This window comes from Pleurodeles waltl, chromosome 10 (assembly GCF_031143425.1).
Source record: "Pleurodeles waltl isolate 20211129_DDA chromosome 10, aPleWal1.hap1.20221129, whole genome shotgun sequence".
Classification (NCBI taxonomy): domain Eukaryota; kingdom Metazoa; phylum Chordata; class Amphibia; order Caudata; family Salamandridae; genus Pleurodeles; species Pleurodeles waltl.
This window is the reverse complement of record NC_090449.1, coordinates 220,748,997-220,770,361: the sequence shown is the minus strand read 5'-3', so window position 1 is coordinate 220,770,361 and position 21,365 is coordinate 220,748,997. Positions and strand designations below refer to the sequence as shown.

The following is a 21,365-nucleotide window of genomic DNA, read 5'->3' as shown; positions in this document are numbered from 1 at the left end:
CCATCAAGAGCAGGCTAGTGCTGTTGTTCTTGGACAACACATCTGCAGTATCGTACTGCAACAGACAGGGCGTGGTGGGGATGTGAATACTTTGTCAGAAGACTCTGCGCATCTGGACATGGCTGTAAACTCAGGGCATTTCCATGGTGGTTCAACACCTGGCATGCTCTCTGAAAGCCAGTGTTGAACAAACTCTGCTGACAATGCCATGGATCATGAGTGGCGTCTCCTTCCAGACGTGGTGCAAGGTCTCTTTCAAAAGCGGGGAGAGCCTTGGTTAGATCTGTTCGCCACCGGCTAGAATGCGCAATGCAAGCTGTTCTGCATGCTGGAGTTTCCAAGGCAGCTCTCGCTTGATGACGATTTTTCTTCTTGAGTTGAGTTAAGGCCTTGTGTACAGCTTTCTGCCCCTACCATTCCTGCCCTGAACTCTCCAGAAAATCAGGAATGATGAGGCCCAAGTCATCCTTGTGGCTCTGGACTGGTCTTGAAGAGTTTGGTATACTGAGCTATTGAGCATGGCTATCGGTCCTCTGATCAGCCTTCCTGTGCAACTATGGACCATCACCTCACTTCCGGACTTCCAAAGGACTTTGGAGACCTGACTGTGCAAATAAGCCTACAGGGCCTACAAGCTCCTGGATATTGTATTGTGAGACTAGCTGCTCTTTAGAAATCCTGATTGATTGATCTGGCTGTCCCTTTGGGAGGCTATTCTGTTGGTGATTGAGCGGCAGTAGCTGACAGCTTTCCGCCTGAAGTGTATGTTGTTATTTTGGTAGCAAGGCGTCCCTCCACCAAGACGGTATATGCCTGCGCCTGCAGCAAGTGTTTGTCATGGTGTGACGAAAAGCAAGTTAACCCTCTTTCTGCTCCCTTTTCAGGTCCATTTGTATATTCTCTCTCTTGCCTCCAGAGCTCTGTATTCACATCTTTAAGGGCTATCTTTCTGCCATCTCAGCCTTCCTGCAGTTGTCTGATCAGCCATGCCTCTTCACGTCCCTTATTGTAAATATTTTGAATGATCTCCAACATATGTTTCCACCTTCGCCCCTTTTCATGCCTCAGTGGGGCCTCAATCAAGTCCTTATGTTCCTAATGTGTGCTGCCTTTCAGGCGCTTCATAACTGTCATCTCACGCTCCTTATCATCAAGACGGCCTTCCTAGTGGCGATAACATCTGCCCAGATGGTCAGGAGTTTACAGGCCTTATTACCTAATCCTCCTTACTTAACCGTCTTCCTAGACAAGCTGGTTCTTCGCACTAGTGCTTCCTTCTTGCCTAAAGTTGTTACTTATTTATTTTTTTAATAAAGATTTTTTTTATTTATTTTGGTTAGAAGGAACAATAAAAACACATTATAACAATAATTACAAGTACAAATACCGACAACCTGAGACCATCTTTGGGATATAACACCGGTCACATCCGACTTGATCGTCTTTTTAGTCTTAATGATCTTGAGGGCCCCCGCGAGTTCCATGTGATTGGGATAGGGATTAGAGTCTGGGCATGATCCATCTCCAGAGCACAGGTTCTGCAGTCCCCCGCTACCACAGTGCTCAATAAAGTTCTGCTTCGTCTTCACACCGCCCTTAGTGGGCTTGGTCCTTCCCTCATTACAAAGCAGAGATTGCAGCTAGTTGCTCTACTTCTCACCAGCCACGGGGTGTCTCCAGAGAGTTTCTGGAGAGATCTATTCTCATAGGTTAATCAAATGGCCAGTAAACTGTCCCAATTCCCCCATACTCTGTTGTACTTGTCTGGGCACCCCCTCACCTCATATACAAGTTTTTCACATCTTGCACACCAGTCCATTCCTCGTCTCCATTTGGCGAGGGTCGGAGCTTTTACAGCCTTCCAATCTGACATGATGTCTCTTCGCTACCAAGCAGGCCACCTCCAGGAAGGTTCGATTCGCTCTACTTAGCCCCATCTCGCCCATGGCCCATAACAAAATTGGAATCGGGGATCTCTCTATCTCAGCCTGTAGGACCTCTGAGATCTCCCTCAAGACTGACCCCCAGTATGACACTATAATTGGGCAGTTCCAAATCAAATGGAAGAAGTCGGCTCCTGGTTGAAAGCAACGGGGGCACTCGTCTGTGGGGCGGAGATTAGCTTGGTGGAGCCTTTTAGGGGTGAGGTAAGCTGAGTGGAAGTAGAGGGTTTGTAGCAGCTGAAATCGTGCAGATATGGCCAGATTCTGGGGGGCTATTAGTGCTTCTCTCCAATCTAGGTCTTCTATGGGGCCCACCCAATCCTCCCATTTCTGGCGAAGCTTCTCAAGGGGGGGGAGTTGTATTTGCAAGGATAGATCGGTAAATCTGGGAGATCCCTCCTTTGTTTAGGTGTCCCATCATGACCTTCGCCTCGAGTGGGCTGTGTTCTGGGATGTTATCCCCGGGATGTAGGTTTACTAGTAAGGCATGCCTAAGTTGCAGATACTTATGAAATTGGGTCTTGTTTAAAGAGTGTATTTTCTGAAGCTCCTCGAAGGACCGGATTTGTGAATCCCTCCAAATGTCACCCAGTGTAGATATTCCTATAGTGTCCCATTTCCGGAACCCCTCTAGCTTGGAAACTTCCCTCAACCATCTCCCCTGCCAAAGAGGTGTCTGTTGAGTTAGTCGAGGCCACCACCCCGTGGTCTTCTGTGCCGCTCGCCACCCCGTCAGTACCAGCCTAGTAACCTCAGGGATGGTCTGTGGAATCGCTCCCCCGTACAGAGCATCAAAAACCCCGTTGTATCCCAACGTCTGGAGCTCCAGTCTATATGCGGGGTCCGTCCAGCCTCCCGACAGCCAATCGTTAATCACCTGTAGGCGCTTGGCCAGGTAGTAGAAATAAATGTTGGACATTCCCATACCCCCTTCACTAATGTCCCTTTGACATGTAGCAAGGGATAATTTAGATCGGGAGCCGTGCCATAGAAAATGGCGTGCAGTCGACTCGATTTCGTTAAACCACTTCCGGGGGATTGGGTATGGGAAGTTTTGCAACTGGTATAGGAAGCTGGGGAGTATCATCATCTTGTATAGTGCAATTCTACCCAGTGTGTTGAGTGGTAAGTCCCGCCAGCGCTGAAGGTCTTTTTTAGTCTTCCTAAGAAGTGGTGTGATGTTAAGTTCCCATGTCAGTTCGGGAAGCAGAGTTATGTGGACTCCTAGATATTTAAAACTGTTACGATGGATTGGGATGCTTTCCTGCCAGCCTATGCAGGTCTAGAGGGGTGTAAGGGGATCAGCAGGGATTTACTGAGGTTTAGAGTTAGACCCAAGGCCTGCGAGAAGAGGTCTAGGAGTTCTAAGACACGAGGGCCACTCGTCGCTGGGTTAGAAAGGTAAAGGAGGACGCCCTCTGCGTACAATGCTACTCGGTCTTCCGGGCCTATGGGCCACACCCAGCCCGTCACCAGCGGGTCCTCTCTCAACAGCTTGGTCAGCGGCTCAATCGCGAGGGCGAAGAGCAGCGGCGACAGCGGACATCCCTGACGGGTTCCGCGACAGATAGGGAATGGATCGGAGGCCACCCCGTTTACCTGAATACGGGCGGTTGGGTTGGTGTAGAGCAATTTTACAAGGCCTCGAAATTTGGGTCCAAATCCGTTCCTTCTTAAGACTTGTTCTAGATATGACCAGTCCAATGTGTCGAAGGCTTTTTCAAAGTCTATTAGGAGTAGAGCGAGGGGGGTTCCAGCCAGAGTGCCGCGCTGAGCCAGTGCGACCTGTAGTCTCCTAATGCAATGTCTGGTGCTGCGGGAGGGCATAAAGCCACATTGATCCGGGTGTACCAGTGTGAGGAGCACCGCTTTCAGTCTTGTAGCAAGTAATGTTGATAGTACCCTAACCTCCGCGTTCAGCAGGGAGATTGGTCTATAGGCCGAAAGATCGCGTGAGGGTGGCTGAGTCTTTGGGATCACCACTATTGTGGCTTGGTCTATCCCAGCGGGGAAGCGGCCGGTCTTCTCTGCCTCATTAAACATATTAAGTAGGTGGGGGCCTAAGATGTCCCCTCAGCCGGAAACCCGTCCGGTCCGGGTGTTTTACCTGACGTCAGACCAGCTATGGCTGTCATAATTTCGGCCAGGTTTATGGCTTCATCCAGGATCATCCTAGTCGTAAGCGGGATGCTAGGGAGAGTAATGTCGTTCAGGAGAGGGAACTCCCTTTCAACTAGCGGGCGGTGACGCACCGCATATAAATGAGCGTAATAGGACGCAAAGCTCCCCGCAATTCCACTGGGGGTTCTCACGGCCAAGCCTGCCTCATCCACGACCTCGGGGATAACTCTGTTGGCTAGTGGGCGCGTGGCCAACCAGTGAAGGAGCTTGCCGTTTTTGTCACCCCATCCATACATGCGAGCCGCCGATGCCCTCCAAGCATGTTTTGCGGCCTCGGGTACCAGTTGCTTTATTTCCTCCCTAATTACCATTAGACATCTCAGAACTGAAGCTGATGCAGCGGTGGTCGTAGACCGCTCCAGTGCAAGGGCTCTGGCCTCGGGGGCTGTCACCTGTCGGTCCCGAGCTCTCTAACAGGCGCGAACGCGATGCTTCGCGTAGCCTCTAAGTGTGGCTTTACATGCTGCCCAGATCGTGCCCGCGGACTGAACGGACCCCAGGTTATGGTCAAAATATTGGGTAAGGTGGACCCTTATTTCACGGGTGGAGTCATCGTCCTGTAAATACCATGCATTCATGCGCCACATGGGGTGCTGATTGGGGGTTACGCTCCCCAATCGGATGCGTATTGGGGAGTGGTCTGAGACTCCTCGGGCCAATATCTCCGCGCCGGTGACTCTAGAGATGTCCAAAGCAGGCATAAACACCAGGTCAATTCTTGCCTGAGAGAGGTGAGCCGCTGAAGTGTGGGTGTACTGTCGTGCCCTGGGGTGCCATGTCCTCCATACCTCCACAGTCCCAACTTTATCATCCACCCGCTCAAGATGGATGCTCTCCCTGCTCGGGCGGAGGAGACAGGTCCGGATACGTCTAGTTTGGGATCTAAGACCGAATTAAAATCTCCCCCTATGAGTGTGAGTCCCTGTGGGAGGGCAATGAGCGTCCGACGTAGATTTAGTAAGAAGGCGTCGGAGCCGGCTGGGGGAGTGTATGAACATACAAAGTTAACCATTGAACCAGTGTAATGTACCGGTCACCGTTACGAATCTACCCTGTGGGTCCGATGTAGTGGAGGTAACTACTATTGGCAGTGAGCGGTGGAATAGGATGGCCACCCCCCTGGAACCCCTTGCGAAGCCTGCGTGAAAAACCTTGTCAAAACCTCCACGAGCCAGGATGGGGCATTTGGTTCCAAGTAGGTGGGTCTCCTGTAGAAGGACCACTGTGGGGGCGTATCTGCGCAGCGTGCCAAACACTGCGGATCTTTTGATTTTATCTAGGAGGCCATTAACATTCCAAGATAGAATCTGTGTCAGTGGGGAATCCACTTGTGCCATATCTGCGTGTTGGGAAATCAAGGACTCGATCTGGGACCCAGTGATGGACATACTGATTGAGAAGGATCTATACGATAGGTGTCGGTGCTGTTACGGTAACTTATCCTAACCACTACACTAAGCCCTAACGTGAGCTTTAAACATCCCAACTTCCCCCCACCCCATACTTCTACCCTTGAAGCATCTGTCGCCCTAAAGCCCAACCGGGGCAATTCAGCCATGTAGACTGCTGCTGAGTGGTGTGGTGGACCCCTCCTGCATGTCGGATCAATTGCAATTAAATTAGCGGGAAACCCCCACCCTTAGTAAAGTCACTGGGGTGTACAGCAGAGTAGCAACCCCTGCTCACCGCTGTTCCATCGGCGGGGAGCGGTACCCGGCTCCGCCGGCAGGTCCCAACGAGCCAGAGTCCAGTATGCGTGGGATCTCCATCAACCAAGGTCGGGGGACTGGCTCAGACGATCATCTATCTTCTCCTCTCTCGCGGCCCGATCTCCCGGGCAGTCGGTCGGACCCACCCCCGGCGGGGGATCCCGGGTCACGCAGGCTTCCTCTTCTGTTCGGATGCTGGGACTTCTGAGTCTACCTCGCCTGGATCTGGTACTCTTCCGACCCCTCCTCACGTCCACTTGTATACTCGGGCGCATCCCCCTGGAGTCCTTGGGCGGACCAGTCGGGCCTTTGCGATTTCCCAGACCCTCTTCCGTCAGCCAGTCCCATGCCTCCTCGGGAGATTCGAAGAAATGCGCTTTATCAGCCAGGATCACCTTCAGGCGTGCCGGGAAGAGGAGCATATATGAGAGTTGCATCGCTCTCAGCTTCTGTTACACTTGTTCATACGATCGACGTTTAGTTTGGACTTCACGTGTGTAGTCTGGTAAAATCAAGATTTTCTGATTGTCCCAAAGGAGGTTGGGGGAGCGTCTGGCTTCCCTGAGGATGGCATCACGGTCTTTAAAGTTGAAGAAGTGCACAATCAGGGGTCGGCGGGGGCCTCGGGGCCAGGGCCCTGTGCGCTCGCTCTATCGCAAACCATGGCGAAAGAGAGTTCTCTGGCATCCAGGATTTTATCCATTTTTCCAGGAATTCGGTGGCTTTGCCATCCTCAGCTCCTTCCGGCACGCCAACGACACGCAGATTGTTGCGCCTGGAGCGGTTCTCAGCATCCTCAGCTCTGCAATGGAGTTCACCGGTCCGCGTTTGCAGTTGGGCCACCTTGGATCTTAGATCGGCCAGGTCATCCTCGGTTTGCGAGACACGGGTCTCCACCTCCGTGATTCGGCCCACCGCATTTCTGAGGTCTTGCCTCACGAGGCCCATCTCTTCTCTCACCTTTCCAATTTTGGATTCCACTGCTCGTTGTGAGGTTTGGATTGCAAGCAGGATGGTGTTGACCCCTTCTGCGGCCGGATCAGTGGGTGGGGGGTCGCCTCCGGTTCGGGGAGCTGCCGGAGTGGTGAACTGGTCAATTTTCTGCTGGGATGGTTGTTTGCTTGGGGGCTCTGTCCTTTCCCATGGTGTCAGCATTGCAGCGCAGGCACAGTTACGCCCCCGTTAGGGTGAGGTCTGGTCGCGGCTAGGATCTCGTGTCCCTTCTGTCCGAGGCAGCTCCGAGTCTAGTTGATCACCCCCGGGGGTTGAACCCGGTCCGACGGGGGTCTATTGGTTGGACGACATCCCCGGGAGGGGCACCAGGGTCTCCAGCCAGTCCACGAGAGGATTGGAGTTAATCGTGCTATCACACGGCGGCTCCAAGACCAAGATGGTCGGCGGGGGCCTCCCCCTCCTCCGGTTGCAAGCCAGGGGGGGTTGGTGAGCCGTTGGACCTCTCAGGCGCCTCTGTACCTCCTCAGACGCCCCCACTATTGTCTCTGCATCCTCAGTGGGTACCGCCTCAAGACCAGTCTGGGGTAATTGGTGCCTCGGTGGGCGCAAATCACTAGGCAACCCCCTCCAATGCCCTGGTCCCCGTCGCCTCGGTCTCCTGCGACTCCCCGCTCCTCTCCAGCAGTCTCACTTTAATCAGGGTTGGGACAGAGTCTCCCTTAGTTTTAAATCAATTTAAAAACTCTATTTCACTCCTTACTTCCTCATCCACGTGTTTCGGTAGCTCTTCATGGTCGCCCGCCGCAATGATGTGAGTCTGGCTCGGGCGCTCTATATTTCAGGCGCCCGTATGGCAGCGCCTCTGGCTGAGCGGGCACTTCTCCTCCCGGCCCGCGCCCGGTCTTGCCCGCGGCGCCGTGCAGCAAGGTCCTTTTGGGACCCCGAGGGCTCCGGCCCCAGGGGCGCGACCTCTCCTGTCTCCTCGCCCCGTTTAATCCGGGTCACGGGCGCCCTGCACTGTGCTCCGGGCCCCGGTACCCCGGCCGTCCTCAGGTATGCTGGCCGCAGAGTCTCGCGGCCCCACCCCTCCCCCGCGCAGCCGCAAACAGCTGCGGCTCCTCCAGGCGCGCCGAGGGGGGGAAGGCACCTCTCGCCGCGATCCCCGCGGCTTCAGGAGATCCGGCTCAGTCGTGTCCGCCCGTGGCCACATGCCCCAGCCCGGGGCGTCGGGCAGTCCTTCTCCGAGGCGTGGTCCGACGCCCGGGGCCACCTCTCTCCCGGCGCTGTTTCGGCCTCCCAGAGCCCCGGACTCGGACCCACGGGAGCCGGGAAGCGCCCAAGCATCCCCACACCACGGCCGAGGACTCTAAGGATCGGTTATGGTGGCAGGTTCCGGACGGATGACGGAGGGGTCCCAAGCACTCTTAGAGTGCGACCGCCATCTTGACTTCCGTTGCCACGCCCCGTTGTTACTTACTTTTATGTAGGCCAGTTCATCACCCTGCCTGATGGCTGCTGTCAATTGTTCAAATGCTAGCCGAAATAATAATATGAACAGGGGCAACCCTCTCTGATAGCTTGTAAATTAAGAATTTCCTCTGCGATATATCCACCACAATTAGTCATGTCTGTTGGCTTTTTATACAGCAATTGTAGTTTATGGACAACAATTTGGCATATCCCAAAGGTTGACATGAGGTCAACTTTCTGCTCTGTATCGTGACAAGCTTGGCAGAAGACATGTGAGAGGGTGGTCATGTTAATACTGGAGGATCGTCCAGTAATGAAGTCTTATTGTACTGGCTGAATAAGGTGGCTTATCACTTTCCTTAATCTATTGGCAAACACCTTGTTACCTTCACATCTGCATTGACTAATTAGATTGGCCTGTAAATAAAACAGATTGTAGGACCCTTCCCAGTTTTTGGTAGAAGTGTTATCAAAGCTTTGTTGAATTTCGGCTGAAAGCCTCCTGTCTGTTCAGCCTCACAAAATACATTGTCTAGTAGCAAAGCAATTCTACCACTATTTATTTTGTATAATTCAATAGGCAGGCCTTCTTTCACCAGGCACATCCAGGACACCATGTCTTTAATTATGTCATTCATCTCTTCTGGTATAATTTCCTCATCTAATTCCATGTTTTGGGCAACAGTGGGACTCGTACTGATGCTAAAAAGATTTTTTTCTGTCTATCTAATATCTGCTTGCTGTGAGTGGTGCAAGATTGATTAGTATCTTGCAAATTCCTCCGATATTTTCATAGAATGTATACGAAAGTCACCCTGTTGCATCCTAATTACTTGGATGGAAATAGATGCCTAATGCCTTAACTGCAATGTCAACAGGTGCTTAGCATTTCCCCTGCTTTGTATTGTTTAAATAATTCTTGATAAATATGTTTCCAGATGTCTCAGGGATTCTGGTATAGGTTTTATTTGTAGTGCTCTGTGAGAGTTTTACATGTAGCCTCAAGTCTTTAATGTTATTTGCAACAGATTGCAGCATCCCTCATCAGGTCCCTTCTAAATACTATCTTGCCCACGATGTGTGCTCTTATTCTACTGCATGCTTATTTGTCGCAATTTATTTGGTCAGTAATTTTCCCGCAAATGTTCTTTTTCTTGGGGTGGTTTGTACCCGTCTGTGGTCTTTCTCCATATTCTTAATTGTAAGGTTGTCCGTCTCAGGTCCATTCATAATCTAACTGGTGCATGATCACTTATTCTTTCCTCAAATATTTCGTATTTCTACACTAGGTAGTGTTTTACGTGAAAGCAGAAAGTAATCAATGGATGTACTGGTACTATAGACACAGAATACAAAGTGTGTTTTTTCCCGAAGGTGTAACAGTCTCCATGTAGCCACCAGAGAATGGTCTGCTGTTATATCTTGGAGAATACATCTGTCATAACCTATGCCGAAATCTGGTCTACGTAAATTGTTCAAGAATGGGTCTATTGTTAACTTCCATTAAGCACCTTTTATTAGTTTGGACCTGCCTAGTTTAACCAGTATCCTAGAGTTTATGGAGAAGGGGGCTTTGGTACCATTTGAGTCATTCATGGATCTGGCCATGTAGGATAAGACCTTTTGTCTTTTCATATAATGGGCACAGTGCTAATATTAATAGGACGACTGCTAGTTCTTTCTCCATTACACCATGGTGTGCGGAGTCTCAACTTCTGGGAAACCAAAGTCAGCTAGGATAGAGACATAAAGCAATTGTCAACAAGGATATGTTCTGCCTTATTATTCTTACATCGCTGTGTTTATTTCTTTGACAATGCAGCTTGCCCCCTGCATGTTACCAAGGTTAAGCTTTTAGGAGGATCTTGACTTTTACTTTGTTTATGCTAATCAGAGCTATACATTTCTGACCATCATCTTAATCCGTTCCCCATCCTAGTCATTTCCAACCCTAGGTACCCGTTTCATTTTGTTTCTTCTTTCAGCTCCATCTGCTCTAGACCCACTGTCCTCCTGAGATAGTCCCCATGTTTGAGTTTTCAAAGGAGTCTAAGTACTTGTCCAATTCACCTAGATTCTCATATTCTTTGTTCTGACCATAATCAACATGGTGGAAAATTCCAACAGTCTATATCTAATGTCTTTTTTCGAAAGTCTCAGATGCATGCCAGGAACTTTTTCCATTTTGCTGTAGTTTCTGTCTAAGCATCTCCTCCTGCCAATTAAATATTCTGAAATTTAAAGGGGCCATTATTTTGCTTAGGCAGCCCAATCACCTGTCCGACCTGTTGATAGGGAGTGAAGCAAGCAGTGATCTGTCTAGGAGTATTCTGATTCCTTGTGTGCAAGACCTATCCTCTGCACTCTGAAGTTTATACTTCTGTTCCAATTCACATTGCAAACGTTCATTAAGGAACCTGTACAGGAAAGTTAATATGTTGTATTTTCAAGACCTCCATAATGTGCATGCTGTTGTGTCGACTCCCATCATACGAGTCCACAACATTTATAAAGATGCCATAAACTCCTGCCCCAATCAGAGGTTTTCTGGATGCCCTGGTTACTGTTCCAGTTCTGTTAATCTGCTTTTGGCAGTGCCTAGTGTGGTTTGAAAGAACAAATGTTCCATGCTTATTACTTTGAGTCCATGAGCAGTAGCTGCTTTACTGTCTCACTTCACCTGTTGTGTTTTTGTTTAGTGTCAGTTCAGCTAGCAATGTCGGTGTAACCTCTGCTATTTTCCGCCCTTCTTGTTAAAATGTCAGTAACTTCTTACTCGCCTCTGCTAGTTCCTTGGAGAATTCCAGCTGCTTTTGCCTGCAGTTTGGGAATCTGGGACTCTGATTTTGCTTCACTAGACCTATGGCGTCCGCTGTCTGTGTCCCATTTATATCCATTGTTTCCTGTGTCAGTCTTTTCTGCCATCTCAGATTACCAGCCAAGTTCTTGTTCTGACTCCTGTCTGTCCTGCGTACCTGTCTCCTTTGTGTACACTTTGAGTTAAGGCAATTTTAGGCAAATGCAGTTCAGTGGGGGCCCACTTGTGTGTCATTATATTTAATCTATAATCTTTTGGATCAAATATTCGATCCTATGGATTGAATATTGTAAACGCCCTCCCCCCCCCCCTTCCCAAACTCCCACCACCAGAGCCTTCTTACAGTGTTTTGTACACGGTCCATTTTTGTGTCCCTAGCTTTTTTGGTACAGCACTTTCAGTCCAGTGTTTAGCACTTGCCCATACTTGCAGTGTGAATTGCCCCTTTTCCAGTTGTGGTCTCTGAGGGTGGCAGGGATCTGCCGTTTCTGTCTTTTTTATTATTATTTTTATTTTTTTGGCCGTGTGTAGCACCTGGATCCACTGCGTTTGACCATTCTATCTCCTGGTAAGACAGAGCTCCTCAGAGAGCAGCTATCTTGGGTCACATCTAAGCCCTATTTCCAAGTCTATATGTTTTTACCATGGTGCAGTGCTGATGGGTAGCAAGTGTTAACTTAGAATATCGATCATGCTGAGGACATGTTACCTTAGCTTCATGGAGTACTGACTGGGACGCGGAAGAGACCAGGCAGGTAGTACTTAGATAACTTATTGGTATTTTACATGCCTGTGATTCTCATTTCCTCATTCCAGTGTTTGCATCTTGCCTTTCCTCCCAGAGTTTTCTCTTTCAATTCGTAGTGTGCTATATTGTTGTCATGGAATGTAAAAGCCTCTTGTATTTCTTAAAGGTTTTGGGGGAAGAACTTACAAGGTAAGAGTTTGTGGTATTTTTTTTTAATTGGTGACAAAAGGGCAACGCAGTGTGTCTTATGAGGTGAAACCACCTCATAGAGAAGTTAAAGGGATGGGGAATGGAGAATCATAGTAAAGGTGATTACTGGTAAGTAAATGGTCACAGTTAGAATACGACCACCCACTTCAGTTTGAAGATCTGCTTTGCCCGAGTTAGACCTTGTGTATGTCTGCCATTGTACTTGGTTTCTAAAAATGTTGCTGGGTGGGAGTCAACGGTGAATGGAGTCAATAGTATTCTGTTGTAACTATTATCTTTTTTCTTGTTTTAAGTATTGGACAGCGTCAGTTGGTGTGTCTAGCACGTGCTCTCCTTCGTAAGACCAAAATCTTAGTCTTAGATGAAGCAACGGCAGCTGTGGATCTAGAAACTGATGATCTAATTCAGTCAACCATCAGGGTTCAGTTTGAAGAGTGTACAGTAATAACAATAGCACATCGTCTCAATACCATCATGGATTATACAAGGTAATGTAGAAATACAACCATATTAAAGTATTGAATTTTTTGTCTGAAAGATTTAGGGTTTAAAGTGATATTTATTGTTAAAGTCCTTCTGATATTTAAACTGTAACAGCTCTGATCAGAAATCACTCTAAAGATCTTAAAACTCCACCCCAGTAAGCATCCTAATCTTCAGCAAACATTCCAACTCTCAACTTTAGCTGTCATAATTTGTCTTTGTATCAAAGGTTAAAAAAAGGGCAGCTACGTTTCTGTAACATGAGTTCTCCATCATGGGAAACTTCATTAAAATATAAGCCCTTCATATTGCGGCCCACTTGTTGGATCCCAGAACTCTTATCAACAGGAGATAAAAATTGTGTTCGATGGCATCTGTCGCTGTAGATACGCATGTTCTGCAATAGCTCGCCATCTGGTGTTGGGCCGGAGTGTTACAAGTTGTTTTTCTTCGAAGAAGTCTTTCGAGTCACGGGACCGAGTGACTCCTCCTTTTGTCTCCATTGCGCATGGGCGTCGACTCCATCTTCGATTGTTTTTTTTCCGCCATCGGGTTCGGACGTGTTCCTGTCGCTCCGAGTTTCGGAACGGAAAAAATAGTTAATTTCGGAAGATTTTCGTCGGTATTGTTGCGTTCGGGATCGGCGTACTTAGATTCAACACCGCATCGAAGATCGAAGAGCTCCGGTGCCCTTCGGGGTAGTTTTTCGATCCTCCGTCGGGGCCTGGTCGGCCCGACCGCGTGCTGAGGAACGCCGATGGAACGGACCCCGTTCCGTTTCTGCCCCAAATGCCACAATAAATACCCCTACACAGACCAACACTTGGTCTGCAACCTGTGCCTGTCACCTGAGCACAGCGAAGACACCTGCGAGGCCTGTCGTGCGTTCCGGTCCCGAAAAACACTCCGAGACCGTCGAGCCAGAAGACTTCAAATGGCGTCCGCACCGACAGCCCGACGGGAGTTCGAGGAACAGGAAGAGGAAGGTACCTTCTCGATCCAAGACTCAGACTCCGAAGGATTCGACGATACACAAACCGTGAGTAAGACGTCGAAAAACACACAGAGAAACATTTACAAGGCCCAGGGGACGCCACTGCCACCAGGCCATGGCTCGACCCATAAATTCGGTGACCGACCGTCGGCACCGAAAAAGGCCAAAACAGTGCCGAGATCGTCCGACTCCGGTCGAGACACCGGCACGCAGCCTTCTCGGGACCGAGAAAGTGCTGGAGACAAGCCTCGACACCGAGATACCGGTGTGGACACGGCTCGACGCCGAGACAGCGGCACCGAAACAGATCGACGCCGAGAGGTTTCGGCCCCGAAAAGGAAAAAAGTCACCTCGGAGCCGAAAAAACATGCAGACAAAGTTTCGACGCCGAAACAAACTGCAAGCGACCCAGCTTCAGGCTCTTATACAGAAGAGCACTCGCTAACCTCCCAAATGCAAAAGCATAGGTTTGAGGAAGAGCTACAAGCAACTGATGTGGACCATACGCAAAAGCGTATCTTCATTCAGCAGGGGACAGGAAAAATAAGCACCCTTCCCCCCATTAGGAGAAAGAGAAGGTTGGAGTTCCAGACGGAACAAGCACCACAACCAAAAGTGGTTAAAAGAATTACACCACCACCCTCTCCTCCGCCCGTGATTAACGTTTCACCAGCACAAACTCCATCTCACTCCCCAGCTCACACCACCATGAGCCAGGGTGACCAAGATCAGGACGCATGGGACCTATACGACGCCCCAGTGTCAGATAACAGCCCGGAGGCCTACCCTACAAAGCCATCTCCACCAGAAGACAGCACCGCGTACTCTCAGGTGGTGGCTAGAGCAGCACAATTTCATAACGTAAGCCTCCACTCAGAACAGGTCGAGGATGATTTCTTGTTCAACACACTCTCCTCCACCCACAGCTCCTACCAAAGCCTGCCTATGCTCCCTGGTATGCTCCGGCACGCAAAAGACATATTTAAGGAGCCGGTCAAAAGTAGGGCAATCACACCACGGGTGGAAAAGAAGTATAAGCCGCCTCCTACGGACCCGGTTTTCATCACTACACAGCTGCCACCAGACTCTGTTGTTGTAGGAGCAGCTAGGAAAAGGGCCAACTCTCACACATCTGGAGATGCACCACCCCCAGATAAAGAAAGCCGCAAGTTCGATGCAGCTGGTAAAAGAGTCGCAGCACAAGCTGCAAACCAGTGGCGCATCGCGAACTCCCAGGCACTACTTGCGCGCTATGACAGAGCCCACTGGGACGAGATGCAACATCTCATTGAACATCTGCCCAAGGACTTCCAAAATAGGGCGAAACAAGTGGTTGAGGAGGGACAGACCATCTCCAACAACCAGATACGTTCCTCCATGGACGCTGCAGATACAGCTGCACGGACAATTAATACATCTGTAACTATCAGACGGCATGCATGGCTCCGAACGTCTGGATTTAAACCAGAGATTCAACAAGCAGTTCTCAATATGCCTTTTAATGAAAAAGAACTGTTCGGTCCAGAAGTGGACACAGCGATTGAGAAACTCAAAAAAGATACGGACACTGCCAAAGCCATGGGCGCACTCTACTCCCCGCAGAGCAGAGGGAATTACAGCACATTCCGTAAAACGCCCTTTCGAGGGGGGTTTCGGGGTCAAAGCACACAAGCCAGCACCTCACAAGCAACACCGTCCACTTACCAGGGACAGTATAGAGGAGGTTTTCGGGGACAATATAAAGGAGGGCAATTCCCTAGAAATAGAGGGAGATTTCAAAGCCCCAAAACCCCTACTACTAAACAATGACTCACATGTCACTCACCCCCTCCACACAACACCAGTGGGGGGAAGAATAGGTCATTATTACAAAGCATGGGAGGAAATCACTACAGACACTTGGGTTCTAGCAATTATCCAACATGGTTATTGCATAGAATTTCTACAATTCCCTCCAAACATACCACCAAAAGCACAAAATTTAACAACACACCATTCCAATCTCCTGGAGATAGAAGTGCAGGCACTATTGCAAAAGAATGCAATCGAATTAGTGCCAAACACACAAATAAACACAGGAGTTTACTCACTGTACTTTCTGATACCAAAGAAGGACAAAACGCTGAGACCAATCCTAGACCTCAGAGTAGTGAACACTTTCATCAAATCAGACCACTTCCACATGGTCACACTACAAGAAGTATTGCCATTGCTAAAACTACACGACTACATGGCAACTTTAGACCTCAAGGATGCTTATTTCCATATACCAATACACCCATCTCACAGGAAATACCTAAGGTTCGTATTCAAAGGAATACATTACCAATTCAAGGTACTGCCTTTCGAATTAACAACCGCACCAAGAGTCTTTACCAAATGTCTAGCGGTAGTCGCTGCACACATAAGAAGGCAGCAAATACATGTGTTCCCATATTTGGACGACTGGCTAATCAAGGCCCATTCGTTCATACAGTGCTCAAATCACACAAATCAGATCATACAAACCCTCTTCAAACTCGGGTTCACCGTCAATTTCACAAAATCCAAAATTCTGCCACGCAAGGTACAACAATACCTGGGAGCCATAATAGACACATCAAAGGGAGTAGCCACTCCAAGTCCACAAAGAATTCAAAATTTCAACACCATCATACAACGCATGTATCCAACACAAAAGATACAGGCAAAGATGGTATTACAACTCCTAGGCATGATGTCATCATGCATAGCCATTGTCCCAAACGCAAGACTGCACATGAGGCCCTTACAACAATGCCTAGCATCACAGTGGTCTCAAGCACAGGGTCACCTTCTAGATCTGGTGTTAATAGACCGCCAAACTTACCTCTCGCTTCTATGGTGGAACAACATAAATTTAAACAAGGGGCGGCCTTTCCAAGACCCAGTGCCACAATACGTAATAACAACAGATGCTTCCATGACAGGGTGGGGAGCACACCTCAATCAACACAGCATACAAGGACAATGGAACGTACATCAAACAAAACCGCATATCAATCACCTAGAACTGCTAGCAGTTTTTCAAGCACTAAAAGCTTTCCAACCAATAATAGTTCACAAATACATTCTCGTCAAAACAGACAACATGACAACAATGTATTATCTAAACAAGCAGGGAGGGACGCACTCCACGCAGTTAAGCCTGCTAGCACAAAAAATTTGGCATTGGGCAATTCACAACCAAATTCGCCTAATTGCACAGTTTATACCAGGGATACAAAATCAACTCGCAGACAATCTCTCTCGAGATCACCAACAGGTCCACGAATGGGAAATTCACCCCCAAATTCTGAACACTTATTTCAAACTCTGGGGAACACCTCAGATAGACTTGTTTGCGACAAGGGAGAACGCAAAATGCCAAAACTTCGCATCCAGGTACCCACACAAACAATCCCAAGGCAATGCCCTATGGATGAACTGGTCAGGGATATTTGCTTACGCTTTTCCTCCTCTCCCTCTCCTTCCTTACCTGGTAAACAAACTCAGTCAAAGCAAACTCAAACTCATATTGATAGCACCAACTTGGGCAAGGCAACCCTGGTACACAACGCTGCTAGACCTATCAGTGGTACCCTGCATCAAATTGCCCAACAGGCCAGATCTGTTGACACAGCACAACCAAAAGATCAGACACCCAGATCCAGCATCGCTGAATCTAGCAATCTGGCTCCTGAAATCCTAGAATTCGGGCACTTACAACTTACCCAAGAATGTATGGAAGTCATAAAACAAGCAAGAAGGCCATCCACCAGGCACTGCTATGCAAGTAAATGGAAGAGGTTTGTTTGCTACTGCCATATTAATCAAATACAACCATTACACACAACTCCAGAACATGTAGTGGGTTACTTGCTTCACTTACAAAAATCTAACCTGGCTTTCTCTTCCATTAAAATACACCTTGCAGCAATATCTGCATACCTGCAAACTACCTATTCAACTTCCCTATATAAAATACCAGTCATTAAAGCATTCATGGAGGGCCTTAGGAGAATTATACCACCAAGAACACCACCTGTTCCTTCATGGAACCTAAATGTTGTCCTAACTAGACTTATGGGTCCACCTTTTGAACCCATGCACTCCTGCGACATACAGTTCCTAACCTGGAAGGTGGCATTTCTCATCGCCATTACTTCCCTGAGAAGAGTAAGCGAGATTCAGGCGTTTACTATACAGGAACCTTTTATACAACTACACAAAAATAAAGTCGTCCTAAGGACCAATCCTAAATTTTTGCCAAAGGTTATTTCACCGTTCCATCTAAATCAAACAGTGGAACTTCCAGTGTTCTTTCCACAGCCAGATACCGTAGCTGAAAGGGCACTACATACATTAGATGTCAAAAGAGCATTAATGTATTACATTGACAGAACAAAAAACATCAGAAAGACTAAACAACTCTTTATTGCATTTCAAAAACCTCACGCAGGAAACCCAATTTCAAAACAAGGTATAGCCAGATGGATAGTTAAATGCATCCAAATCTGCTACCTTAAAGCTAAACGACAGCTGCCCATTACACCAAGGGCACACGCAACCAGAAAGAAAGGTGCTACCATGGCCTTTCTAGGAAACATCCCAATGCAAGAAATATGTAAGGCAGCCACATGGTCTACGCCTCACACATTCACCAAGCACTACTGTGTAGACGTGTTATCCGCACAACAAGCCACAGTAGGTCAAGCTGTATTAAGGACATTATTTCAGACTACTTCCACTCCTACAGGCTGATCCACTGCTTTTGGGGAAATAACTGCTTACTAGTCTATTGCAGAACATGCGTATCTACAGCGACAGATGCCATCGAACTGAAAATGTCACTTACCCAGTGTACATCTGTTCGTGGCATCAGTCGCAGTAGATTCGCATGTGCCCACCCGCCTCCCCGGGAGCCTGTAGCAGTTTGGAAGTTACCTTCAATTATTTATATATGTATCATCTCAACCTTAAATAGGTGCATACTTAGTCACTCCATTGCATGGGCACTATTACTACAATTCAACTCCTACCTCACCCTCTGCGGGGGAAAAACAATCGAAGATGGAGTCGACGCCCATGCGCAATGGAGACAAAAGGAGGAGTCACTCGGTCCCGTGACTCGAAAGACTTCTTCGAAGAAAAACAACTTGTAACACTCCGGCCCAACACCAGATGGCGAGCTATTGCAGAACATGCGAATCTACTGCGACTGATGCCACGAACAGATGTACACTGGGTAAGTGACATTTTCAATTAATGTCGTAACAGAACTGTGCCTTTGTAAATATATTGTTGTTACATATTCTTCCCCCACTAATTTGTAACCTAATGAATATTCTCAGGAGCTACGCTGAAGCTACTATATTTTACAGCAATGCATTCCAGTTCCCCATGGTGTCTTAGCAACTGTTCTGTATCGTGTCTTGGCATGTAGGTATCGTACATTAGAAGGTGCCACTCTATGCACTGTAACCAGTTAATCTTTTTTCTGCAACCTGACAACACAGATTCAGAGCTTCACTCTTATTTTTGTAATCCCTCCACCAGTGTATTGTTGGCACATATTACCTCTTCAGATGTAGTGGTTCGAGCCATGTAACATATCCCACAAACTCATGTCCGTTTCGGATTGTTGTGACTTGCGTGACCATACAACCTGCTGTATGTGTACCCTGATATACACAAAGGTTTTTAGGGAGAGAGAGGTCAAACTATTTCAAGCAATGGTTTGCTCAGGTGAACCTTTTTGTCTTTCCTCATCTACATGTATGTCACACAAAAGGGAACAGTGTCAGGCAAGCTATTCCCACAACAAATCGATTAAGCAGAGTCCTATTCCTTCTCTAGTTAAATGCCCCATTCTTAAATGTTCAGCTGCTCAGTGGAGCCACTTTACAATCTAGGGATTTAGATCTGACCCTCTTTCATTAGAAACTGAGGCTAACATTTCCAGCTCTGTCTTTTGAAGCCTCCCTCTAAACTTGTTGATATCTGTCTTCGGTGTCTGGCACCATGTCATGCACCTTTGATTGGGGCACTGTCTTTGGGTCCTGTGACTGCACCACCTCTGCCAGTGCAGGTTCCAGCTCTGTGTTTCTCACTGACACTTTCATCACTGATTAGATCCTCTTCCTTGATAAATACAAGTTGCATAAATGTACTTAGGTCATGTTAGTTGTTTAATCCCTTGGAAGGGAGCAGGTGAGTACCTGCTTTTATAAACATTTTTGAAAAGGCTTGGACGTTTTAGAAATTCCCTTTATAAGGTTTGGCCTACAGAAGGGGACTTAAAGGCTGTTTTGTGCTGCTGGCAGCCTGTCACAACCACCCAAACACCACATTGTTAATGTTGCTCTCTGATGAATAATTCTTCCTGAAGAGTACACACTTAATGAATATCTCCATGTGCCAAAATGGATCCAGTAACTTTTTTTCCCCAGCAAGAACTCTTCACTATCACCAGGTGGTGCGATACATGCAACAGCCACACAATACATCAACCAGCATACTGGTGTCTGTTGCTTCATCAGGATGGGTCAGGGGTTTCCATTGTGCTTTTTGTCAGCTCTGTACATACTGTGATTTGGTCAAATATCTAACGTCTGATGATGAAGCATCTGAAGAGCTTGCATCACAGGCAAAGAGCAGAAGAGCTAGTCATATTTGACCAAGGCCCGCACAAGCAAACCCAAGTGGTTCCCATACTTCAGGTTATTCTCCTGCCAAAACAATTTATCTGGATTTTTTTCCTATAAAAATAACATACAGGGAGTGCAGAATTATTAGGCAAATGAGTATTTTGACCACATCATCCTCTTTATGCATGTTGTCTTACTCCAAGCTGTATAGGCTCGAAAGCCTACTACCAATTAAGCATATTAGGTGATGTGCATCTCTGTAATGAGAAGGGGTGTGGTCTAATGACATCAACACCCTATATCAGGTGTGCATAATTATTAGGCAACTTCCTTTCCTTTGGCAAAATGGGTCAAAAGAAGGACTTGACAGGCTCAGAAAAGTCAAAAATAGTGAGATATCTTGCAGAGGGATGCAGCACTCTTAAAATTGCAAAGCTTCTGAAGCGTGATCATCGAACAATCAAGCGTTTCATTCAAAATAGTCAACAGGGTCGCAAGAAGCGTGTGGAAAAACCAAGGCACAAAATAACTGCCCATGAACTGAGAAAAGTCAAGCGTGCAGCTGCCACGATGCCACTTGCCACCAGTTTGGCCATATTTCAGAGCTGCAACATCACTGGAGTGCCCAAAAGCACAAGGTGTGCAATACTCAGAGACATGGCCAAGGTAAGAAAGGCTGAAAGACGACCACCACTGAACAAGACACACAAGCTGAAACGTCAAGACTGGGCCAAGAAATATCTCAAGACTGATTTTTCTAAGGTTTTATGGACTGATGAAATGAGAGTGAGTCTTGATGGGCCAGATGGATGGGCCCGTGGCTGGATTGGTAAAGGGCAGAGAGCTCCAGTCCGACTCAGACGCCAGCAAGGTGGAGGTGGAGTACTGGTTTGGGCTGGTATCATCAAAGATGAGCTTGTGGGGCCTTTTCGGGTTGAGGATGGAGTCAAGCTCAACTCCCAGTCCTACTGCCAGTTCCTGGAAGACACCTTCTTCAAGCAGTGGTACAGGAAGAAGTCTGCATCCTTCAAGAAAAACATGGTTTTCATGCAGGACAATGCTCCATCACACGCGTCCAAGTACTCCACAGCGTGGCTGGCAAGAAAGGGTATAAAAGAAGGAAATCTAATGACATGGCCTCCTTGTTCACCTGATCTGAACCCCATTGAGAACCTGTGGTCCATCATCAAATGTGAGATTTACAAGGA

The 21,365-nt window shown here is 47.9% G+C and overlaps 1 protein-coding gene across 3 annotated transcripts in view; it reads left to right on the top strand.

The window, feature by feature from the left end:
* The window catches only part of ABCC1 (ATP binding cassette subfamily C member 1 (ABCC1 blood group)), an 872,430-nt gene that overhangs the window by 836,035 nt on the left and 15,030 nt on the right, over nt 1–21,365 (top strand). For all 3 annotated transcript variants that reach the window (XM_069210194.1, XM_069210193.1, XM_069210195.1), the window contains one exon: nt 12,327–12,521. In XM_069210194.1, the coding sequence (XP_069066295.1) occupies nt 12,327–12,521 (195 nt within the window). The remainder of the gene's footprint in view (nt 1–12,326; nt 12,522–21,365) is intronic.